This window comes from Nerophis ophidion, linkage group LG04 (genome assembly GCF_033978795.1).
Source record: "Nerophis ophidion isolate RoL-2023_Sa linkage group LG04, RoL_Noph_v1.0, whole genome shotgun sequence".
In the NCBI taxonomy this organism is placed as follows: Eukaryota; Metazoa; Chordata; class Actinopteri; order Syngnathiformes; family Syngnathidae; genus Nerophis; species Nerophis ophidion.
In genome coordinates this window covers 10,843,212-10,861,929 of record NC_084614.1, presented here as the reverse complement: position 1 = coordinate 10,861,929, position 18,718 = coordinate 10,843,212, and the positions used below count along the sequence as shown (strand labels likewise).

The window sequence follows — 18,718 nt, the reverse complement described above, 5'->3', positions numbered from 1 at the left end:
CAGCGCCCATAAAAGAAAACGGGTTTTGTTTCGTAAAATTCTACCCAAACATTTAAAAGGGTCACATACAAATAAGTTAACGAGAGAAGTATCCCGCACTTCTCTTTTCTAAAGTAAATGTCTACAGCAGATATGGACAACATTAGCCTGAGTGTCTGTACAGGACACGTAAAAAAATAATTCAATCACTGTTTTTTTTTTTTTTTTTGTGCGATTAAGAATCGTAAAAGTCACGAGTCATTCAAAAATATTTTTTATTTTTACTCCCGTACTAAACATCAGAAAAATCCTTTTTTATTTTAACTATTCTCCCTAAAAGACGCAATGACGCTATAATGAATTTTTTCTTAGTGTTTCCTGTTTTCTGGTCTTTATTTTTGTTTTTTGAGTTTTGTGTGTAGATTCGCTCCATGTGAGGCTTGAGCTAGACTAAAGCGACTTTTTCCTGCACATCGCCTCAGTCTCTACATTCTGGACGGCCAGCCCTAACAGATCATGACATCTTTGACCTCATGGTGGGTTATTTTAAAGTTCTACTCAGTAAGGAAAAGCGCAGAAACTGAGTAACTAACACATAGGATTTTTTGTTTGGGCACCTAATTCAGCAGGATAATTGATACAAAAGTAGACAAGCTAGTTCTTTACGCACAATTGTTGGCTGTGCGATAACCGAGATGGTATATGAAAACCAGGGCAGAAATTTGGCAAAATCTTTCGTCAGGGAAATTGAGGTGCCACTGTAAAAAGTATGAACAATAGTAATAGCTGCCAGAAAGATAATGAGAGAAAAGAAAGATAATGAGAGGAACAGAAAGATAATGAGAGAAAAAAAAGATGGCACCTTTTGGTAATTTGCAGGGGGTCCGAGAGTGGTATCTCTCTCTCAAAAGCCTCTTTATCAAAAAGGCGCTTGATGGAGTAGTCAGCTAGCTGCTCCATGATGACAAAGGTTTCGTTAAGGTGCAGCAACATGGAGAAGTAGTGATCCTCCCCATGAGCCACGACGTGGATGCTCTCTGTCAGGATGACATTTGATGTTTTCTCCAGCCTCCAGATCTCATCCCAGGAGATGACCAGTTTCACTAAATATTGAGTAACATAGAACCAAAGCAAATTATTGCCGGAATGGTTGCTTTATATGTCATTGTTACAGAAACAACACTGGCAGCTACAAACCCCGTTTCCATATGAGTTGGGAAATTGTGTTACATGTAAATATAAACAGAATACATTGGTTTGCAAATCCTTTTCAACCCATATTCAATTGAATGCACTACAAAGACAAGATATTTGATGTTCAAACTCATAAACTTAATTTTTTTTTTGCAAATATTAATTAACTTAGAATGTCATGGCTACAACACGTGCCAAAGTAGTTGGGAAAGAGCATGTTCACCACTGTGTTACATCACCTTTTCTTTTAACAACAATCAATAACATTTGGCAAGTGAGGAAACTAACTGTTGAAGCTTTGAAAGTGGAATTCTTTCCCATTCTTGTTTTATGTAGAGCTTCAGTCGTTCAACAGTCCAGGGTCTCCGCTGTCGTATTTTACGCTTCATAATGCGCCACACATTTTTGATGGGAGACAGGTCTGGACTGCAGGCGGGCCAGGAAATTACCTGCACTCTTTTTTTTACAAAGTCACGCTGTTGTAACACGTGCTGAATGTGGCTTGGCTTTGTCTTGCTGAAAGAAGCAGGGGTGTTCATGAAAAAGATGGCGCTTAGATGTAAGCATATGTTGTTCCAAAACCTTTATGTACCTTTCAGCATTAATGGTGCCTTCACAGATGTGTAAGTTACCCATGCCCTGGGCACCAATGCACCCCCATACCATCACAGATGTTGGCTTTTGAACTTTGCGTCGATGACTGTCTGGATGGTTCGCTTCCCCTTTGGTCCGGATGACACGTCGAATATTTCCAAAAACAATTTGAAATGTGGACTCGTCAGACCACAGAACACTTTTCTACTTTGCATCAGTCCATCATAGATGATCTCGGGCCCAGAGAAGCCGGTGGCGTTTCTGGATGTTGTTAATAAATGGCTTTTGCTTTGCATAGTAGAGTTTTAACTGACACTTACGGATGTAGCGACAAACTGTAGTTACTGACAGTGGTTTTCTGAAGTGTTCCTGAGCCCATGTGGTGAAATCCTTCGAGATTGATGTCGGTTTTTGATACAGTGCCGTCTGAGGGGATCGGAGGTCACGGTCATTCAATGTTGGTTTCCAGCCATGCCGCTTACGTGGAGTGATTTCTCCAGATTCTCTGAATCTTTTGATGATTTTATGGACCGTAGATGTTGAAATCCCTAAATTTCTAAACTGTTTGACTATTTGCTCACGCATTTGTGGACAAAGGGGTGTACCTCGCCCCATCCTTTCTTGTGAAAGACTGAGTATTTTGTGGGAAGCTGTTTCTATACCCAATCACGGCACCCACCTGTTCCCAATTAGTTTGCACACCTGTGGGATGTTCCAAATAAGTGTTTGATGAGCATTCCTTAACTTTATCAGTATTTATTGCCACCTTTCCCAACTTCTTTGTCACGTGTTGCTGGCATCAAATTCTAAATTTAATGATTATTTGCAAAAAAAAATGTTTTATACGTTTGAACATCAAATATGTTGTCTTTGTAGCATATTCAACTGAATTTGGGTTGAAAATTATTTGCAAATCATTTTATTCCTTTTTAGACCAGTTGATCTGCCGTTTCTTTTCTTTTTCTCCTATGTCCCACTCTCCCTTGTAGAGGGGGTCCGGTCTGATCCGGTGGCCATGTACTGCTTGCCTGTGTATCGGCTGGGGACATCTCTGCGCTGCTGATCCGCCTCCGCTTGGGATGTTTTCCTGCTGGCTCCGCTGTAAACGGGACTCTCGCTGCTGTGTCGGATCCGCTTTGGACTGGACTCTCGCGACTGTGTGGATCCATTATGGATTGAACTTTCACAGTATCATGATAGACCCGCTCGGCATCCATAGCTTTCCTTCTCTCCAAGGTTCTCATAGTCATCATTATCACCGACGTTCCACTGGGTCATCATTATCACCGACGTCCCACTGGGTTGAGTTTTCCTTGCCCTTATGTGGGCCTACCGAGGATGTCGTAGTGGTTTGTGTTGTGGTTTGTGCAGCCCTTTGAGACACTAGTGATTTAGGGTTATATAAGTAAACATTGATTGATTGATTGATATTCCGTTTATGTTTACATCTAACACAATTTCCCAACTCATATGGAAACAGGGTTTGTAAATTAGGGCAAACAGTGACTACAGAAGTAAACATCAACCTTCACTCACCCTCAGCTCCCAGCAGGTAAGAATAGAAGCACAGGAAGTTGGTGCTGAGGTACAGCCAACCCTGACAGGGCACTTTGCCCTTCCAGTAACTGCACGAGTAATATGTGACCAGCTTTTCCTCCGCTGGCAAGGCAAACCAATTCTCAAATCTCAAGTACGCCTCTCTGAACTTCTCTGGATTATCCTCCAGCACATGGGATGTTTTCCCTTCTTCAGCAATCAGACCCTGAAAATTTAGGAACATACTCGGGTCAGTACAGCAATGTTACCTTATGTATTATCACTGTTTCTTTTAATTCTCACTTGTCCCTTGGCATACCTTCAAGTTCCTCCAGGGGTCCGCGCACCCTCAAAAGAAGACTACTGCTCCACTACATGTCATCGCGCACGCTTTTATATCACACAACCAATGTGCCGACTCTGTAACATGTTGTGTGAGACTTGTGCAGCACAACGTCAGCGGCTGCAAGACGTACTTGTTCAACAGCCATACAGGTCATACTGCCGTATAAACAACTTTAACACTGTTACAAATATGCGCCACACTGTGAACCCACACCAAACAAAAATGACAAACCCTTTTTGGGAAAATTTGCGCACCCTAACACAACTTAAACACAAGAGAACAAATACCCAGCACACCTTGCAGGGCTACAATATACAACACCTCAACCGACGCAAGTAGGGAGGGTAGGGGTGTGGGGGTTTGGTGGTAGAGGGGGGGTGTATATTGTAGCCCGGAAGAGTTAGGTCTGCATGGGATTATGGGTAATTTTTCTGTTGCGTTTATGTTGTGTTACGATGCGGATGTTCTCCCGAAATGTGATTGTCATTCTTGTTTGGTGTGGGTTCACAGTCTGGCACATATTTGTAACAGTGTTAAAAGTTTTTTTACGGCCACCCTCACTGTGACCTGTGTAGCTGTTGATCAAATATATCTTGCAATTACACACGTACGTCTCACATGGCCAAATGCAACATACAACTGGGCTTTCACGCTGTCAATTCAGGATCTAGGGGGCACTAAAGGCAGTGCCATTCTGGCACTCCCTGAATATTGTTGATCTGGTAAAAATTGATAGCGGCTTCGAGAGAATTGGTACCCTGAAATTCAGGGGTCTCCCGGGAAAATTGGGGATGTTGGCAAGTATGACCTATCAAGCGCCGTTCATATTAAAGGGGAACATTATCACCAGACCTACTGTATGTAAGCGTCAATATATACCTTGATGTTGCAGAAAAAAGACCATATGTTTTTTTAACCGATTTCCGAACTCTAAAAGGGTGAATTTGGCGATTTAAACGCCTTTCAATTGTTCGCTGTCGCAGCGATGACCTTTCACCCGTGACGTTACAATGGGAAGCAATCCACCATTTTCTCAAACACATTACACACACGTCAAATCAGCTCTGTTATTTTCCGTTTTTTCGACTGTTTTACGTACCTTGGAGACATCATGCCTCGTCGGTGTGTTGTCGGAGGGTGTAACAACACGATCAGGGACGGATTCAAGTAGTCTTACGTGGAATGTGCATCGATTAGCACGGCATGCTAATCGATGCTAACATGGCAGAAATGGCAATAATGTGTGGATATCCTGCGACACTCAAAGCAGATGCATTTTCAACGATAAAGTCAACAAAATTACAAAGGTGAGTTTTGTTGATGTTATTGACTTAAGTGCTAATCAGACATATTTGGTCACGGCATGACTGCTAGCTAATCGATGCTAACATGCTATTTAGGCTAGCTGTATGTACATTTGTAGCTATATTTGCATCCAGCTTTTCCCTCCACTCACATTTAATGCCAAACAAACACTTACAGGCCTACTGAAACCCACTACTACCCACCACGCAGTCTGATAGTTTATATATCAATGATGAAATATTAACATTGCAACACATGCCAATACGGCCTTTTTAGTTTACTAAATGGGGTTAGTGCGTCTGCCTCACAATACGAAGGTCCTGCAGTCCTGGGTTCAAATCCAGGCTCGGGATCTTTCTGTGTGGAGTTTGCATGTTCTCCCCGTGAATGCGTGGGTTCCCTCCAGGTACTCCGGCTTCCTCCCACTTCCAAAGACATGCACCTGGGGATAGGTTGATTGGCAACACTAAATTGGCCCTAGTGTGTGAATGTTGTCTGTCTATCTGTGTTGGCCCTGCGATGAGGTGGCGACTTGTCCAGGGTGTACCCTGCCTTCCGCCCGATTGTAGCTGAGATAGGCGCCAGCGCCCCCCGCGACCCCGAAAGGGAATAAGCGGTAGAAAATGGATGGATGGATGGAAATTACAATTTTAAATTTACCGGGAGTTTCGTCTTCGAAACGTCGTGTAATGATGACGTGTACGCAAGACGTCACAGGTTTTTAGGAAGTATGAGCGCTGCGCACACACACAGCTAAATGTCGTCTGCTTTAACGGCATAATTATACAGTTTTTTGGACATCTGTGTTGCTGAATCTTTTGCAATTTGTTCAATTAATATTGGAGAAGTCACAGTAGAAAGATGGAGTTGGGAAGCTTTAGCCTTTAGCCACACAAACACACGGTGATTCCTTGTTTAAAATTCCTGGAGGTGAAACTTTCCTATGGATCAGAGCGTGGTCAAGCCAACATGGATCCCTACCACATGTCAAACAGCAGGTTTCGGTGAGAAATTTGTGGTTAAAAAGTCAGTTCTTACCGGAGAAAAGCTGAGCTTGTGCCGTCCATAGCTGCCGTCGACTCCCCTGAGACACTGCGCATCAAGACACCCGTGGAGACACCCTTCCGACTATCAAGTTATATTAAACTCACTAAAACACTAGCAACACAATAGAAAGATAAGGGATTTCCCAGAATTAACCTAGTAAATGTCTCTAAAAACATCGGAATCCGTCCCAATGCAATCGCGTTTTTTTTTTTCTTTTTCTAGTCCGTCGCTATCAATATCTTCAAACACGAATTTTTCATCCTCGCTCAAATTAATGGGGAAATTGGCGTTTTCTCGGTCCGAATAGCACTTTTTGTTGGAGGCTCCCATTAAAAACAATGTGAATATGAGAGGCGCCATCAAACATGTGATGTCATCGTCTGCGACTTCCGGTAGAGGCAGGGCATTTCTCTTAGCACCGAAAGTTGCGAACTTTATCGTGGATGTTTTCTACTAAATCCTTTCAGCAAAAATATGGCAATATTGCGAAATAATCAAGTACGACACATAGAATGGACCTGCTATCCCCGTTTGAATAAGAAAATCTCATTTCAGTAGGCCTTTAACAATCGACGGATTTAAGTTGCTCCAGTGGTCAAAAGATGCGATCGTTGGTTAGAAGGCAATCGCCGAATAGCTTCAATAGCTATTCGCTCAATAGCTTCAGTTTCTTCTTCAATTTCGTTTTCGCTAACTGCCTCCACACTCCAACCAACCGTTTCAATACATGCGTAATCTGTTGAATCGCTTAAGCCGCTGAAATCTGAGTATAAATCCAAACTAATGTCGCTATATCTTGCTGTGCTATCCGTAATGTTTATTTGTATTGGCATCACTATGTGACGTCACAGGAAAATGGACAGGTGGATTTACAGATAGCAAAAATCAGGCACTTTAAAGCCTTTTTTCGGGATATTTCATGATGGGTAAAAATTTTTAAAAAACTTCCAAAAATAAAATAAGCCACTGGGAACTGATTTTTATTGGTTTTAACCCTTCTGAAATTGTGATAATGTTCCCCTTTAAACTCACGGGCCGCATCAACATTAAATTGTCATATCACAGCGCGGGCCGCATAATAACGTCTTGCGGGCTACAATTGGCCCGTGGGCCGCATGTTTGAGACCCCTGATTCAAAACTTTTGGGACTTATGCGGATCCCCAAAGACACAAAAACAGATACAAATAGGTAAGACAAGATGGTTTTGCATAATAGGTCCCCTTCAAAATGGGAATTATCTTACTCTGATCTTGCCCTGTACAAAGCTGGTGATGTCCTCGCTGGAGTCAAAAACAAAGAGCGTCCTCATTATATTCTGCTGGAGCCAATCCCAGTGCTGGACAATCTCCTCCTTAGTGACGCCTAATATAACATTGAAGAAAGGAAATGTCAATGAGAAAACATCCATTATACATCAATTTTTGATATTTTTACATGTGAATAATATTACGTGGACATACCGCATGCAATGGACCAATACACTTGTGAGTCTGGTGTGTGGTGCAAAATGCGAAAAGGAGCTACTTTTGATGTGGAGTCCAGCACGGTGTCCAGCGTTCCCACAAGGAGACCTGCAACAGAGTGCATTAATAATTTTAACCAGCTTTTTGACCGACTGCCTGTCTCAGCAGCATTTCATGAAAATATAGGCAAAGATACTATAAGGGAACTACTTAAAATTTCATCTGTTTTCTCCTTACATGCAGAATGTTTCAACACCTTGAGGACAAAGCTGATGCTGACCAGCAATAGACTGGCCTTGTATATAACCTTTAAATAAATATTTTATTTGTTTGGGTGTCAGATTGTGCCTGTGCTGACGAAGCGGAATGTGATTCTGAGCCCTACGTCACTAAAATGAACCACATCTGGAGGCTCTACGCCTCCCTTTCACATGCCCTACATGAATAATTCAAGAGCAGATAGATGGGCTGGCCAATTTTAGTGTTGCCAATCAACCTATCCCCAGGTGCATGTCTTTGGAGGTGGGAGGAAGCCAGAGTACCTGTAGGGAACCCACGCATTCACGGGGAGAACATGCAAACTCCACACAGAAAGATCCCGACCCTGGTATTGAACCCAGGACTGCAGGACCTTCGTATTGTGAGGCAGACGCACTAACCCCTATTCCACCGTACTAGTGTGTGAATGTGAGTGTGAATGTTGTTTGTCTATCTGTGTTGGCCCTGCGATGAGGTGGCGACTTGTCCAGGGTGTACGCCGCCTTCTGCCCGATTGTAGCTGAGATAGGCGCCAGCGCCCCCCGCGACCCCAAAAGGGAATAAGCGGTAGAAAATGGATGGATGGATGGATAGATAGATGGACTGGACGTGCTACTGTAGATGACCTCTATGTATGTTCAATTAGCAAGTCTTTCTGTCGACACTTCCTCTACGAACTCAGTTTGTAAACTATCAATGAAGCCATACAAACCTAAGTGTCGGAAAATCAAGAAATATACTGCGGACTTACCAGTGTCAAAATTTGTCCGAGGAGGGGGACCTTAAACGCTGGTTTAGTGTGGCTGAAACAGGGCTTAGGCTAACTAATTATTTATTTAAGGGGTTAAACGACTTAGTGTAGACATGGCCTAAGTGACTGAAGTGACACACAACATAATGTATCATTACACTCTCATCTCCTGGCAACAATAGCCATTTTGGGTGTCGAGGGGAAACTTAAAACACCTAAATGATGCTTCAGACATGAAAAGGCTCTGATAGGGCTTAAGCTGCAACATGCACCTGTCACTGTTAGACCAGATAGTGGTTAACCTCAACTATCATTACAGTAGGCACACAGGATTAATTTCTCCAAATCCATTATCATGAATTATCTTTGGTTATTTACTTTAAGTACCAGATGTCAGCACGGTGGAATAGGGGTTAGTGCATCTGCCTCACAATACGAAGGTCCTGAGTAGTCCTGGGTTCAATCCCGGGCTCAGGATCATTCTGTGTGGAGTTTGCATGTTCTCCCTGTGACTGTGCGGGTTCACTCTGGGTACTCCGGCTTCCTCCCACCTCCAAATACATGCACCTGGGGATAGGTTGATTGGAAACACTAAATTGGCCCTGGTGTGTGAATGTGAGTGTGAATGTTGTCTGTCTATATCTGTGTTGGCCCTGAAATGAAGTGGCGACTTGTCCAGGGTGTGCAGCGCCTTCCGCCCGATTGTAGCTGAGATAGGCACCAGCGACGCCAAAGGGAATAAGCAGTAGAAAATGGATGGGTGTTAAAAATACATGAACACAGACCGCATTGGCATCTCTCAGTCTCAACTCTAACCAAAATGAAATATACTTTTAATGTTCCATATTATCAATGTCTTAAGTACAGTGGTACCTCAACTTAAGAGTGCCCCAACTTCAAGTTTTTGACATAGAAGCTAAAGTTAGTTGTTATGCTTAAAGTTGCAAACAAAAATTTGAGTTTCAGTACATCCGGAAACGCTTCTCTTTTTCCACATTTTGCTATGCTACTGCCTTATTCCAAAATGGAATAAATAAATGTTTTTCCTCCAAATTCTACACACATTACCCCATTTTAACAATGGGAAAATGTTTGAAAAAAATGCAAATTTATTCAAAATTTGAAAAATAAATCACATGTACAGTACATGAGAATTCACAACATTTGCTCATACACATTGATGCACCTTAGCAAATTACAGACTCAAGGATTTTTTAATACAATGCTACAAGCTTGGCACGCCTATCTTTTGGCAGTTTCGCTCGTTTCTCTTTGCGGCAACTCTCAAGCTCCATCAGGTTGGATGGGTTGTTTTTTTATCCAGGATGTCTCTTTACATTGCAATCTTTGTCTCCTTAGACCAGAGATTTTTTTCTTATGCTCAGAGTATTTCAGGTGCATTTTGGCAAACTTTTTTTGCTAAACTTTTTACCAAATGGCTTCCGTCTTGCCAGTATACCATACAAGTCTGATAGGTGAATTGCGGCAGAGATTGTTCTCGTTTTGGAATTTTCTCTCGCTCCATGAGTAATACTGTAGCTCTGAAAAGAGTGACAATTGGGTTCTTCGTCATCTCCCTGACTAGACTAAGATCTACTACTGTACAGAGACATCCTGAATGAAATTCAATATTTCCCATCCAACCTGATGGAGCTTGAGAGGTCCTACAAAGAGGAATGGGCAAAACTGTGGCATATTCAAAAGAGACTCGGACTTACTTAGACTTAGACTTCTTTTGATTGTCATTCAAATTTGAACTTTACAGTACAAATAAGAAATTTTGTTGCATTAGCTTATTGTAGTGCAGGATAAAAGAGCAATAAGGTGCAGATATAATTAAATAGATTACTGTACAGATAAATATATTGCACTTTTGCATATGCATCCACGTTAATGGATGTATGTTATATTGTCTTTATATTTTAGCGAGTTAATCTATGTTGGGGGTAATTGAGGAGATAATTACGATGCGTGTAAGAGTCTTACTGTACGGCCTGAGGGAAGAAGTTGTTACAGAACCTGGAGGTTTTGCTACGGAGGCTGCGGAAACTTTTTCTAGAGTCCAACAGTGAAAACAGTCCTTGGTGGGGGTGGGAGGAGTCTTTGCAGGTTTTCTGAGCCTAGGTCAGGCAGCGGCTTTTTGCGATCTCATGGATATGAGGAAGAGCAGTCCTGATGATCTTTTCCGCCGTCCTCACCACTCTCTGCAGAGACTTCCAGTCTAAGGCTCCAGTCCAGACAGAGATGCAGTTGGTCAGTCGGCTCTCTGTAGTGCCTCTGTAGAATGTGGTGCGAACGGGAGGAGGAAGCTGTGCTCTTTTCATCTGACGCAAAAAGTGCATGCGCTGATGAGCTCTTTTTACAAGAGCAGTGGTGTGTAGGGACCAGGTCATATTGTCAGTTATCTGCACCCCCAGGAACTTGGTGCTGCTTACGATCTTCCCCGCTGTGCCGTTGATGAAGAGTAGAGTGTGGCTGGACTGGTGCTTCCTGAAGACGACAATGATCTCCTTGGTCTTGTCGACGTTCAGGACCAGGTTGTTGTTTCTGCACCAGTCAACCAGATGTTTCACCTCCTCCCTGTAGTCCATGTCGTTGTTGTAACGACTGAGGCCCACTAATTTTGTGTCGTCCGCAGTGCGGTTAGTAGTGGACCTGGCGCAGCAGTCATGGGTCATCAACGTGAACAGCAGCGGACTCAGGACGCAGCCCTGGGGGAGCCGGTGCTAAGGGAGATGGCACTGAAGGTGTTGTCGCCCGCTCTCACAGACTGGAGTCTGTCTGTGAGAAACTCAAAGAGCCAGTTGCATAGGGGGGCACTGAATCCAAAAAGACTTGAAGCTATGATTGCTGCCAAAGGAGCATCAGCAAAGTATTGAACAAAGGCTGTGAATATTTATGTACATGTGATTTTATATTTTTTATTATTTTTAACAAATTTGCAACATTTTTAAAATCAACTTTTTCACATTGTCATTATTGGGTATTGGGTAATTATTCATAAACTGTATTATATACAAATTGAGTTACTACTGTATTTGTTTAGTTTAATCAGCTTGACAATGCTGATTACCTCAAACTATTATGTAAAATTTGCAAAACAAATAAAATGAAGGGCCACTGTAGTTTTTGTGTATTTTTTCTCAAATGATTAGTCATTCATTCATGTTTTTTGTTAATCTTATAGTCGGGGTCACATTCACGCTGGAGCCTATCCCAGCTGACTCAACACTAATTGGACTAGACTGGGCACGTATTTTATGACAGGCCATTCTTTTTTTTTGTTTGTAGGTATTTGCCTGTGTTTTTGGCATCACATCCTGTTTTGCGCTCTTATTTTGTTTGCACTTCATGTTTTATTTGTATTCTGTTTATCCTAGCTTCACTCTCTCTCTCTGATCGCTTCCCTCCTCAACTGTGGTTTGTTTGCGTTGGTTGTCTCACCTGGTGTTGGAGGTCTATTTAAGCCAGCCTCTTTTCTTTGTTAGTTGTGGAATCATTCCAAAAGTTTGGTGTCCAGAGGAACTGTTACGGTTTGTGGCAATTTTAGCTTAAACTGCTTTTAATTGTTGTCAGCTTTCTTTCAACTATTTTTTCATGGACCAAGCTTCTGTGAGTTTTCAGTGCTTTTTGTTAGCTGCACTGTTTGTAGTTTGGAGTATTTGACATTAAATACTTCTTTACTTGCACGCTGCCTGTATCCTGCTTTTTAGGGTCACAACCTCTGTAAATAAAGAGCATTCCTAACAACATAGTTTCTTGAAGATAATTAATCAATTGAGAATCAGGTGAATTAGGAATAGCCAATCGGTTGTGAATTAATTTTTTTCAGCCTCCCTAATGGTTTGCGAATGTGGGAGGAAGCCGGAGTACGTGCCGAAAACACAAACACCATGCAACCTTTAATCGCATACTTTTTTTAATGTATTACTTCTAAGGCAGTCAAATGATTAATAAGATCCATCACAGTGATATTGTGGATTAACTTTGATTAATATCATTCATTTTTATTCCCTATTAATCATGCTTTATTTTGCATGAGCAAATAATTAACTAAGAAAGTAGGGAATATATATGCTTTTAATGTTTATTAAACACATTAACATGGTCATTATCTGCTGAACATCTATCCACATTACTGTGACCTCCTTTGTGTTATTTATGTTGTTTTAAAATGAAGTGCTTTGTTGAAAAAAAAAAACATCTTCCTGCAGAGTGTATAACTCTGTCAGCCCCACTGTTCCATCATGTTTTATTTTACTCAAATTTCTCACCAGAAGGGCCAAGGGCTGTTAGCGTCTTTCATATCACAAATTGCATAAAACAAGTAAAACATCAATACATTTTTTTCCCCCCAATGTTTGTTGCAATCCTGTGCATTGATAACAAATTCATAAAATGAGTTAATTCAATATCCTTTTAAAAATATAATCCTCCGAACCTCAAAACTTTTGCTCCAACTTTCTGAAAAAGCTGCCGCAAATGCAAGCATTTCAAGCTGTAATGATCACAAAAAAGCACGCAAAAACCTGGAGGGACCGTCTTCACTCTATCTTTATGCTCACTCAGATTTTATTACCAGCAGTACATCCTCATATACTCAGGTTTAAAAAGATAACGTTTTGAATACTCATTTGTCCAAAAATAGTCATCTTCATCATCTATTGCCAAGTCTGCAATGATTATAACACGCACACACGTTTGTTTCCGGAAGTAGAAACACACATCTGTTGCTAGAAGTCGGGTGCATTTCCATGGGAACCTAAATTAATGTGCTGAGAAAAAACGTTCCGGTCATGCTTAGAATTACCAAAATACAGTAAACATTGTATATATTGTGGTACATATTGTTATGAACGTGTCCGTTACTACATTATATTTGTACTTAGTGTGTATATAAAATGTTGATGTAGGTTTTTGAAGTTGTTTTAGTGGGCTTGGGAGGCTACAATGGTGACTACCATTAGCCTCATCATACAAGCATTTTTTGGTCTTCAGAATCCTAAAAACACACGTGTGTTCTTGTCCCTCATAAGGGTTGGGATTGACAGGCAAAATTCAAAAAAAAAGTGCAGTTACCCTACAACGAGCTAATGCAACAAAATGTGTTCTTCTCTGCACTGTAAAGTTCAAATTTGAATGACAATAAAGGAAGTCTAGTCTTCCACTTTGTAGTAGCTAGAGGACTTTTTTTTTAAACTGTTCATAACTTTGCTAACAAACAGACAAACAAACCCTAGCGGAAAAAAAACTCTGTGACAGAGAAAATAAAGCGCACCACATTCGTCTCAACTTAGCCAAGGCGCACCATGCAAAGGGAAAGCACCTGCTGCACACAAAGCTACCATCACTGGGAAAATGTGTAAGGTAGAGTCCAGGCAGGAAGAGTAGGGCTGGGAGGGGGAGAAGCGCCGCGGTTTTGGTCCAAGGTTAACAGCAAGGAAAGGAAGGAGATGGTGGTGGCAGATGTGTCGAGAATAGAGGAAGAGTGCTACAAGATCAAGGCTGTGTCCCAGTGCCGACAAGTAAGCTGGACAACCTTTGAGGGAGTTGTCAACAGCAAGATCAGTTGGTCTGACCTTTGGAAGATCCCACAGGCAAGAATCAGTTTCCTCATACGTGCTACTTACGACACGCTTCCCTGTCCTCGTAACCTTCATCAATCGTTTGGGAATGAGGAAAACTGCGCACTCTGCAAATATCCCAACGCAAGCCTCCAGCATATCTTTTCATGCTGCAAGATTGCACTCTCCCAGGGGCGCTATAGGTGGCGTCACGACCAGGTCCTGGAAAAACTGGAGGGTTGTCAACTTGGCAGCAAAGAACCAGCTTTGTCATGGAAGGGGGTGGACAAAGACACACCAGGCCAAGAGAGACATTGAGGCCATTCTCCCCGGCCAGTAGTGGGTCATGAGGGTTGATCTCAACAAGCAGCTCCGGTTCACCATGGAGATCATAGCTACATCTGTCCGTCCTTACATTGTGGTGTGGTTCGGCAAGGCAAGAGTAGTGCACCTCATTGAGCTGACAGTGCCAGCAGAAGTGGGAATTGAAGCCGCCTTTGAGCGAAAAAAGACCAAATATGCAAAGCTGGCTGCAGAGTGCTGGGAGGCTGGCTGGAAGGCTACCATCTACCCAGTGGAGGTTGGTTGCCGAGGCTACATGGGGCTGTCAGCCACACGCCTTTTGAGGGATGTGGGAGTAACTGTAGGGAAGCTGAAAAACGCCCTGATAGATTTGGCAGAGGAAGCAGAAAAAGGCAGCTTTTGGCTCTGGCTGAGGAGGAAGGATAGGAGCTGGGAAAAAACAACTAACCCCAACAACAACCGCAGGAGGTAACATTTATCAGCTGCAGGGGATGACAGGGAGACGTCTCCTTCACTACTCCGCCACCAGGAGACGTTGTAGGGAATAAAGGACCGAAATGTCGGGGAGTGGTGGTTCTGAGCGGATGACCCTGCAGCTGACCCGTGGGCACCAAAGGAGGTGCGACATGCAGCAATGACCAGCAGGAAAGACCACCGACCTGTACATTAACTGACTTAAAAGTTTAAATGTGATTTAACTTTTCAGAGAAACAGCATTTTCAAAACTGAATGAAAAAATATCCACTGTAGAAGACACTGCTTCTCGGAAAGTAAAAGTTGAGAAACACAGTTGATGTAAACCACACAATTCTTTGCACTTAAAAAGACTTGTTTGTAGTAGTGTTGTCCCGAAACCAATATTTTGGTACCGGTACTGGTTTAGAGGCGATATAGTACCAAATATGATTCATTAGTCTCGCGGTAGTACACTAATATATTGTACAAACCCGATTATAACATTTTGCATTATGTTTGTGTTCAATTTAGGGCTCGGCGATATATCGATATACTTGATATATCGCGGGTTTGTCAATGTGCGATATAGAAAATGACTATTGTGATATTCGAGTATATATTCTCATGCAGTTGCTTTTAGCTACGGGGATTAAACTGCATGCGTTCCTCCTCTTTCTTGTCTCTCCTTCTCATAGACACTTAAAACAAGCAAATCTTCTTACATACGTCACCCTTGCAACGATACACGCCCTCCCCGAGCAGAGAGGTAGCGAGATGGGTAACATTAGCTGTAATGCTAACGGTGTGTTGCGAGTGGCAATACGAGAGAGAAGGTGCGAATCTGGTAACAAATGGAGGAATAATTTATTCCCAAGAAAAAAACAGCACGGGGTCCATCGTCTGATGGTAGTTTGGCTTCAAGCGGGAACATGTTGAACATTTATACGGCAGAAGCGTTGCTACAAAAAGTAGCACCACTGCTAATTCGTAGCATCGTTTGAAAAGTCACCTGCTAGAGAATGAAGAGTGCTTCAAACTGTGCATGTCAACATCTCCATTTAGTGCCACAACCACAAAATGCCGAAGCAACTATTTACACATCAACACCGTAGGACATAAACCATTTGATATGCAGCTCATTTTTATCTGACACTTATTGAATTATCTTGTGTGACATAATGCACAAAAGTGCACTTTATTTGTGTTTAACTATTGTAGTGACGTTCTGTACAAAACATGCATTTTAATTTAGCGTTGTTTTGATATGTCATCTTAGTGACATCATGCACAAAAGTGCACAAATAGCTTGTTTTGAAATGTCTCTGACAATCTTGCACTTTCTGTTTTGAAATGACATGAATTTTTTGTGCCTCTGCTTAATAACTGCTTAATAAATACACTTTTAGTCAATTGACTTAGTTGTGGTTTCCCTCTCTGCATGAAAGTTTAACATGACCATATATTAATGCAGTATGAAGAAGAATGTTTTAATGTAGACACATAGAATCATCATACTGCTGTGTTTGTATGTTTCAAGTGTTCATTCAAGGCTAAGGCAAAATATCGAGATATATATCGTGTATCGTGATATGGCCTAAAAATATCGAGATATTAAAAAAGGCCATATCGCCCAGCCCTACTTCAATTACAGAGTATGTTTATCCTAAACATTCATGCCACTTCATTTTACACACTAGGGCATTTTTAAGAAGGGTTGGGTATCGAGTATCGATTGGAACCGGGACTAACTTTCCAATTCTCCCGGAATCGTTCAAAAGTTTAAATTTCAATTCCTAGTTTCGATACCCAGTCCGCCGACCGGAAAAAAATAATAAGTCCGCCGACCGGAAGAAGAAGCCGCTGAAAGCCAACAAAGAAGCGCCCACCGTCAGAAGTGTTAGCATGGCCGAGCCTATGTAGGTCAAAGTAGGTCAGTCAAGCAAGGATAGCGGGCGTCGTCGGTCGAAAGTGTGGCTTTATTTTACAAAAAAAATTAAATATGGGCGAAATGTAACACGTGCGACAGGACTGTTTCGTGCTTAGGAGGGTGCACGTCGAACATGATGTAGCACCTCCGAGTTCATGGTGTACAAATAAATGCGTGTCCCGTCTTCGACGCGCTGCGCTGACCTTTCTCCTCTGCCTCTTCCTCTGGCTCCGTCTCCGACGCCAGCCTGGCACCTCGGTGACTGCACTGCAGTCCGAATCCGGTAAGTAAAACAATATATATGCAATAAACAATGTGTTTTGCGCCAACATTAAGGCAGCTAACAAATTACCCCGCATATTTTTTCATAGACAATTTACAACCTGCTAGCCTGGCTACACGATGTGCTCAGCATACTCCGTTCACCGTAGCGGCAATGGGGAAGATGTCGGTGCCACAGACGAAAGAGTGCCACAGAAAGGTCACTGCACACATAGTCAAAAGACTGCATCCCTTTTCAGAGGTGGAATCTCCAACATTTAGGTTAGTTAAGCAATAACGTTAGAGCTAAGCTAATTGATACTGGGCTTAACAGTAACAGCATCATTACATGTTTGTTTATGTTTGCAGGGATATGGTGAAAACTCTCAACCCAAAATACATACCACCTTTCAGGGACTACCTGTCAAACACAGGTACTAGAAGAATCGGAATCGAGAATCGTCAGGAATCGGAATCAAAACAAAGAATCGGAATCGGAATCGTTCGAATTCAAAGAATACCCAACCCTATTTTTAAGTCTTTTATTTTTATTTTTTTTACATTTACCACAATAATAAACCTATGCCGCCAGTTGAAAACCCTGAAATGATACGACTAATAATTGAGGAAATATATTTACAGCACCATTTCTAAATAAATGGTTTCATCTTTGGCGCATAATAAGCTGATATACAGGCTAACGTATCTGCATACCCAAGTCAGGAGGAATTGTGCAAACAACCCATATTCTATATACTACTGTACTTCGGTCTATGTGACCCTATCGCCTATGATCTGTATGCGGGGTACTATTAAAGCACAACATGAGTATCTGACTTTATCCTTGTCAACAAGAGAAGCCAGCTGTTCACTCACTATTTGTCCTAGACCTGTTGCAGTTATGTCCTATCATGATATACAGCAGCACACGGTCGTTCGTGACAGGTGAAGGCTCAAGACAAGCCGATAAATGTCACCTCTTTAATCCAGATAATAACTTGTTCGGCTTCAAATTATGAAATCTTCGCAAAACATACCCGCTAACGTTACCTGTCAAGCCGCCTCCACCTTCACCATATCCTCGCCTTCTCTGGAGCACGAAATATTCATTATCCTTCTCCGTGACCCACAATTTAAAGGCGTTTTTCAGCAATATTTCTTCGGGTTTAAGCCACATGGTTACGAATGTTGTCCGCGGCTCGTCTGCCAAATTCTCCTGTCATTCCACGGCTACCTCACAACACTGCACACGTCAAACCAGTGAATATTTGTTTGCGTCCGGATGCCTCCCTTCCCACGTCGACAAGAAACATCGCTTCGCACAAAGGATTGTGGGATTGTAGTTTTACTGGAGCAGGCCCCGCCATGACAGCGAAGGCAACAGACTTCCCATTCGTGAAGAGTAAAGGAGTGGACGATACTGTCATTTTTTACACCGATCCAATACCAAGGACATTGGATCGGTAAAAGTAATAATAATAGTAATAATATTAATAATAATAACAAGACGAACAATAATGACATGCTGTAATATACGCAATTTTTCTGGACTGATATTTCTGTTTTAATGTTTAATGCTTATGATACACTTTTTTTTTATAAAATAGAGCACCTGTGTCAAACTCAAGACCAGATGCGGCCTGGATAAAATGTGTGTCAATTCATCTTTCTTACTAAACATATTCGTTCTTTCTTTCAATAGAAATTGCATGTCTTTTAAACTTGAGAAATAT

The 18,718-nt window shown here is 42.0% G+C and overlaps 1 protein-coding gene across 2 annotated transcripts in view; it reads right to left on the bottom strand.

Moving 5' to 3' along the window:
- Window positions 1-18,342, bottom strand: part of LOC133550897 (TBC1 domain family member 8B-like) — a 71,715-nt gene extending 53,373 nt beyond the window's left edge. For both annotated transcript variants that reach the window (XM_061897026.1, XM_061897025.1), the window contains exons 1-5: window positions 18,036-18,342; window positions 7,463-7,573; window positions 7,246-7,364; window positions 3,304-3,529; window positions 842-1,082 (exon numbers count right to left, since the gene is read on the bottom strand). In XM_061897026.1, the coding sequence (XP_061753010.1) occupies window positions 842-1,082; window positions 3,304-3,529; window positions 7,246-7,364; window positions 7,463-7,573; window positions 18,036-18,162 (824 nt within the window). In that variant the 5' untranslated portion in view covers window positions 18,163-18,342. The remainder of the gene's footprint in view (window positions 1-841; window positions 1,083-3,303; window positions 3,530-7,245; window positions 7,365-7,462; window positions 7,574-18,035) is intronic.
- Between the last annotated feature and the right edge of the window lie 376 nt (window positions 18,343-18,718).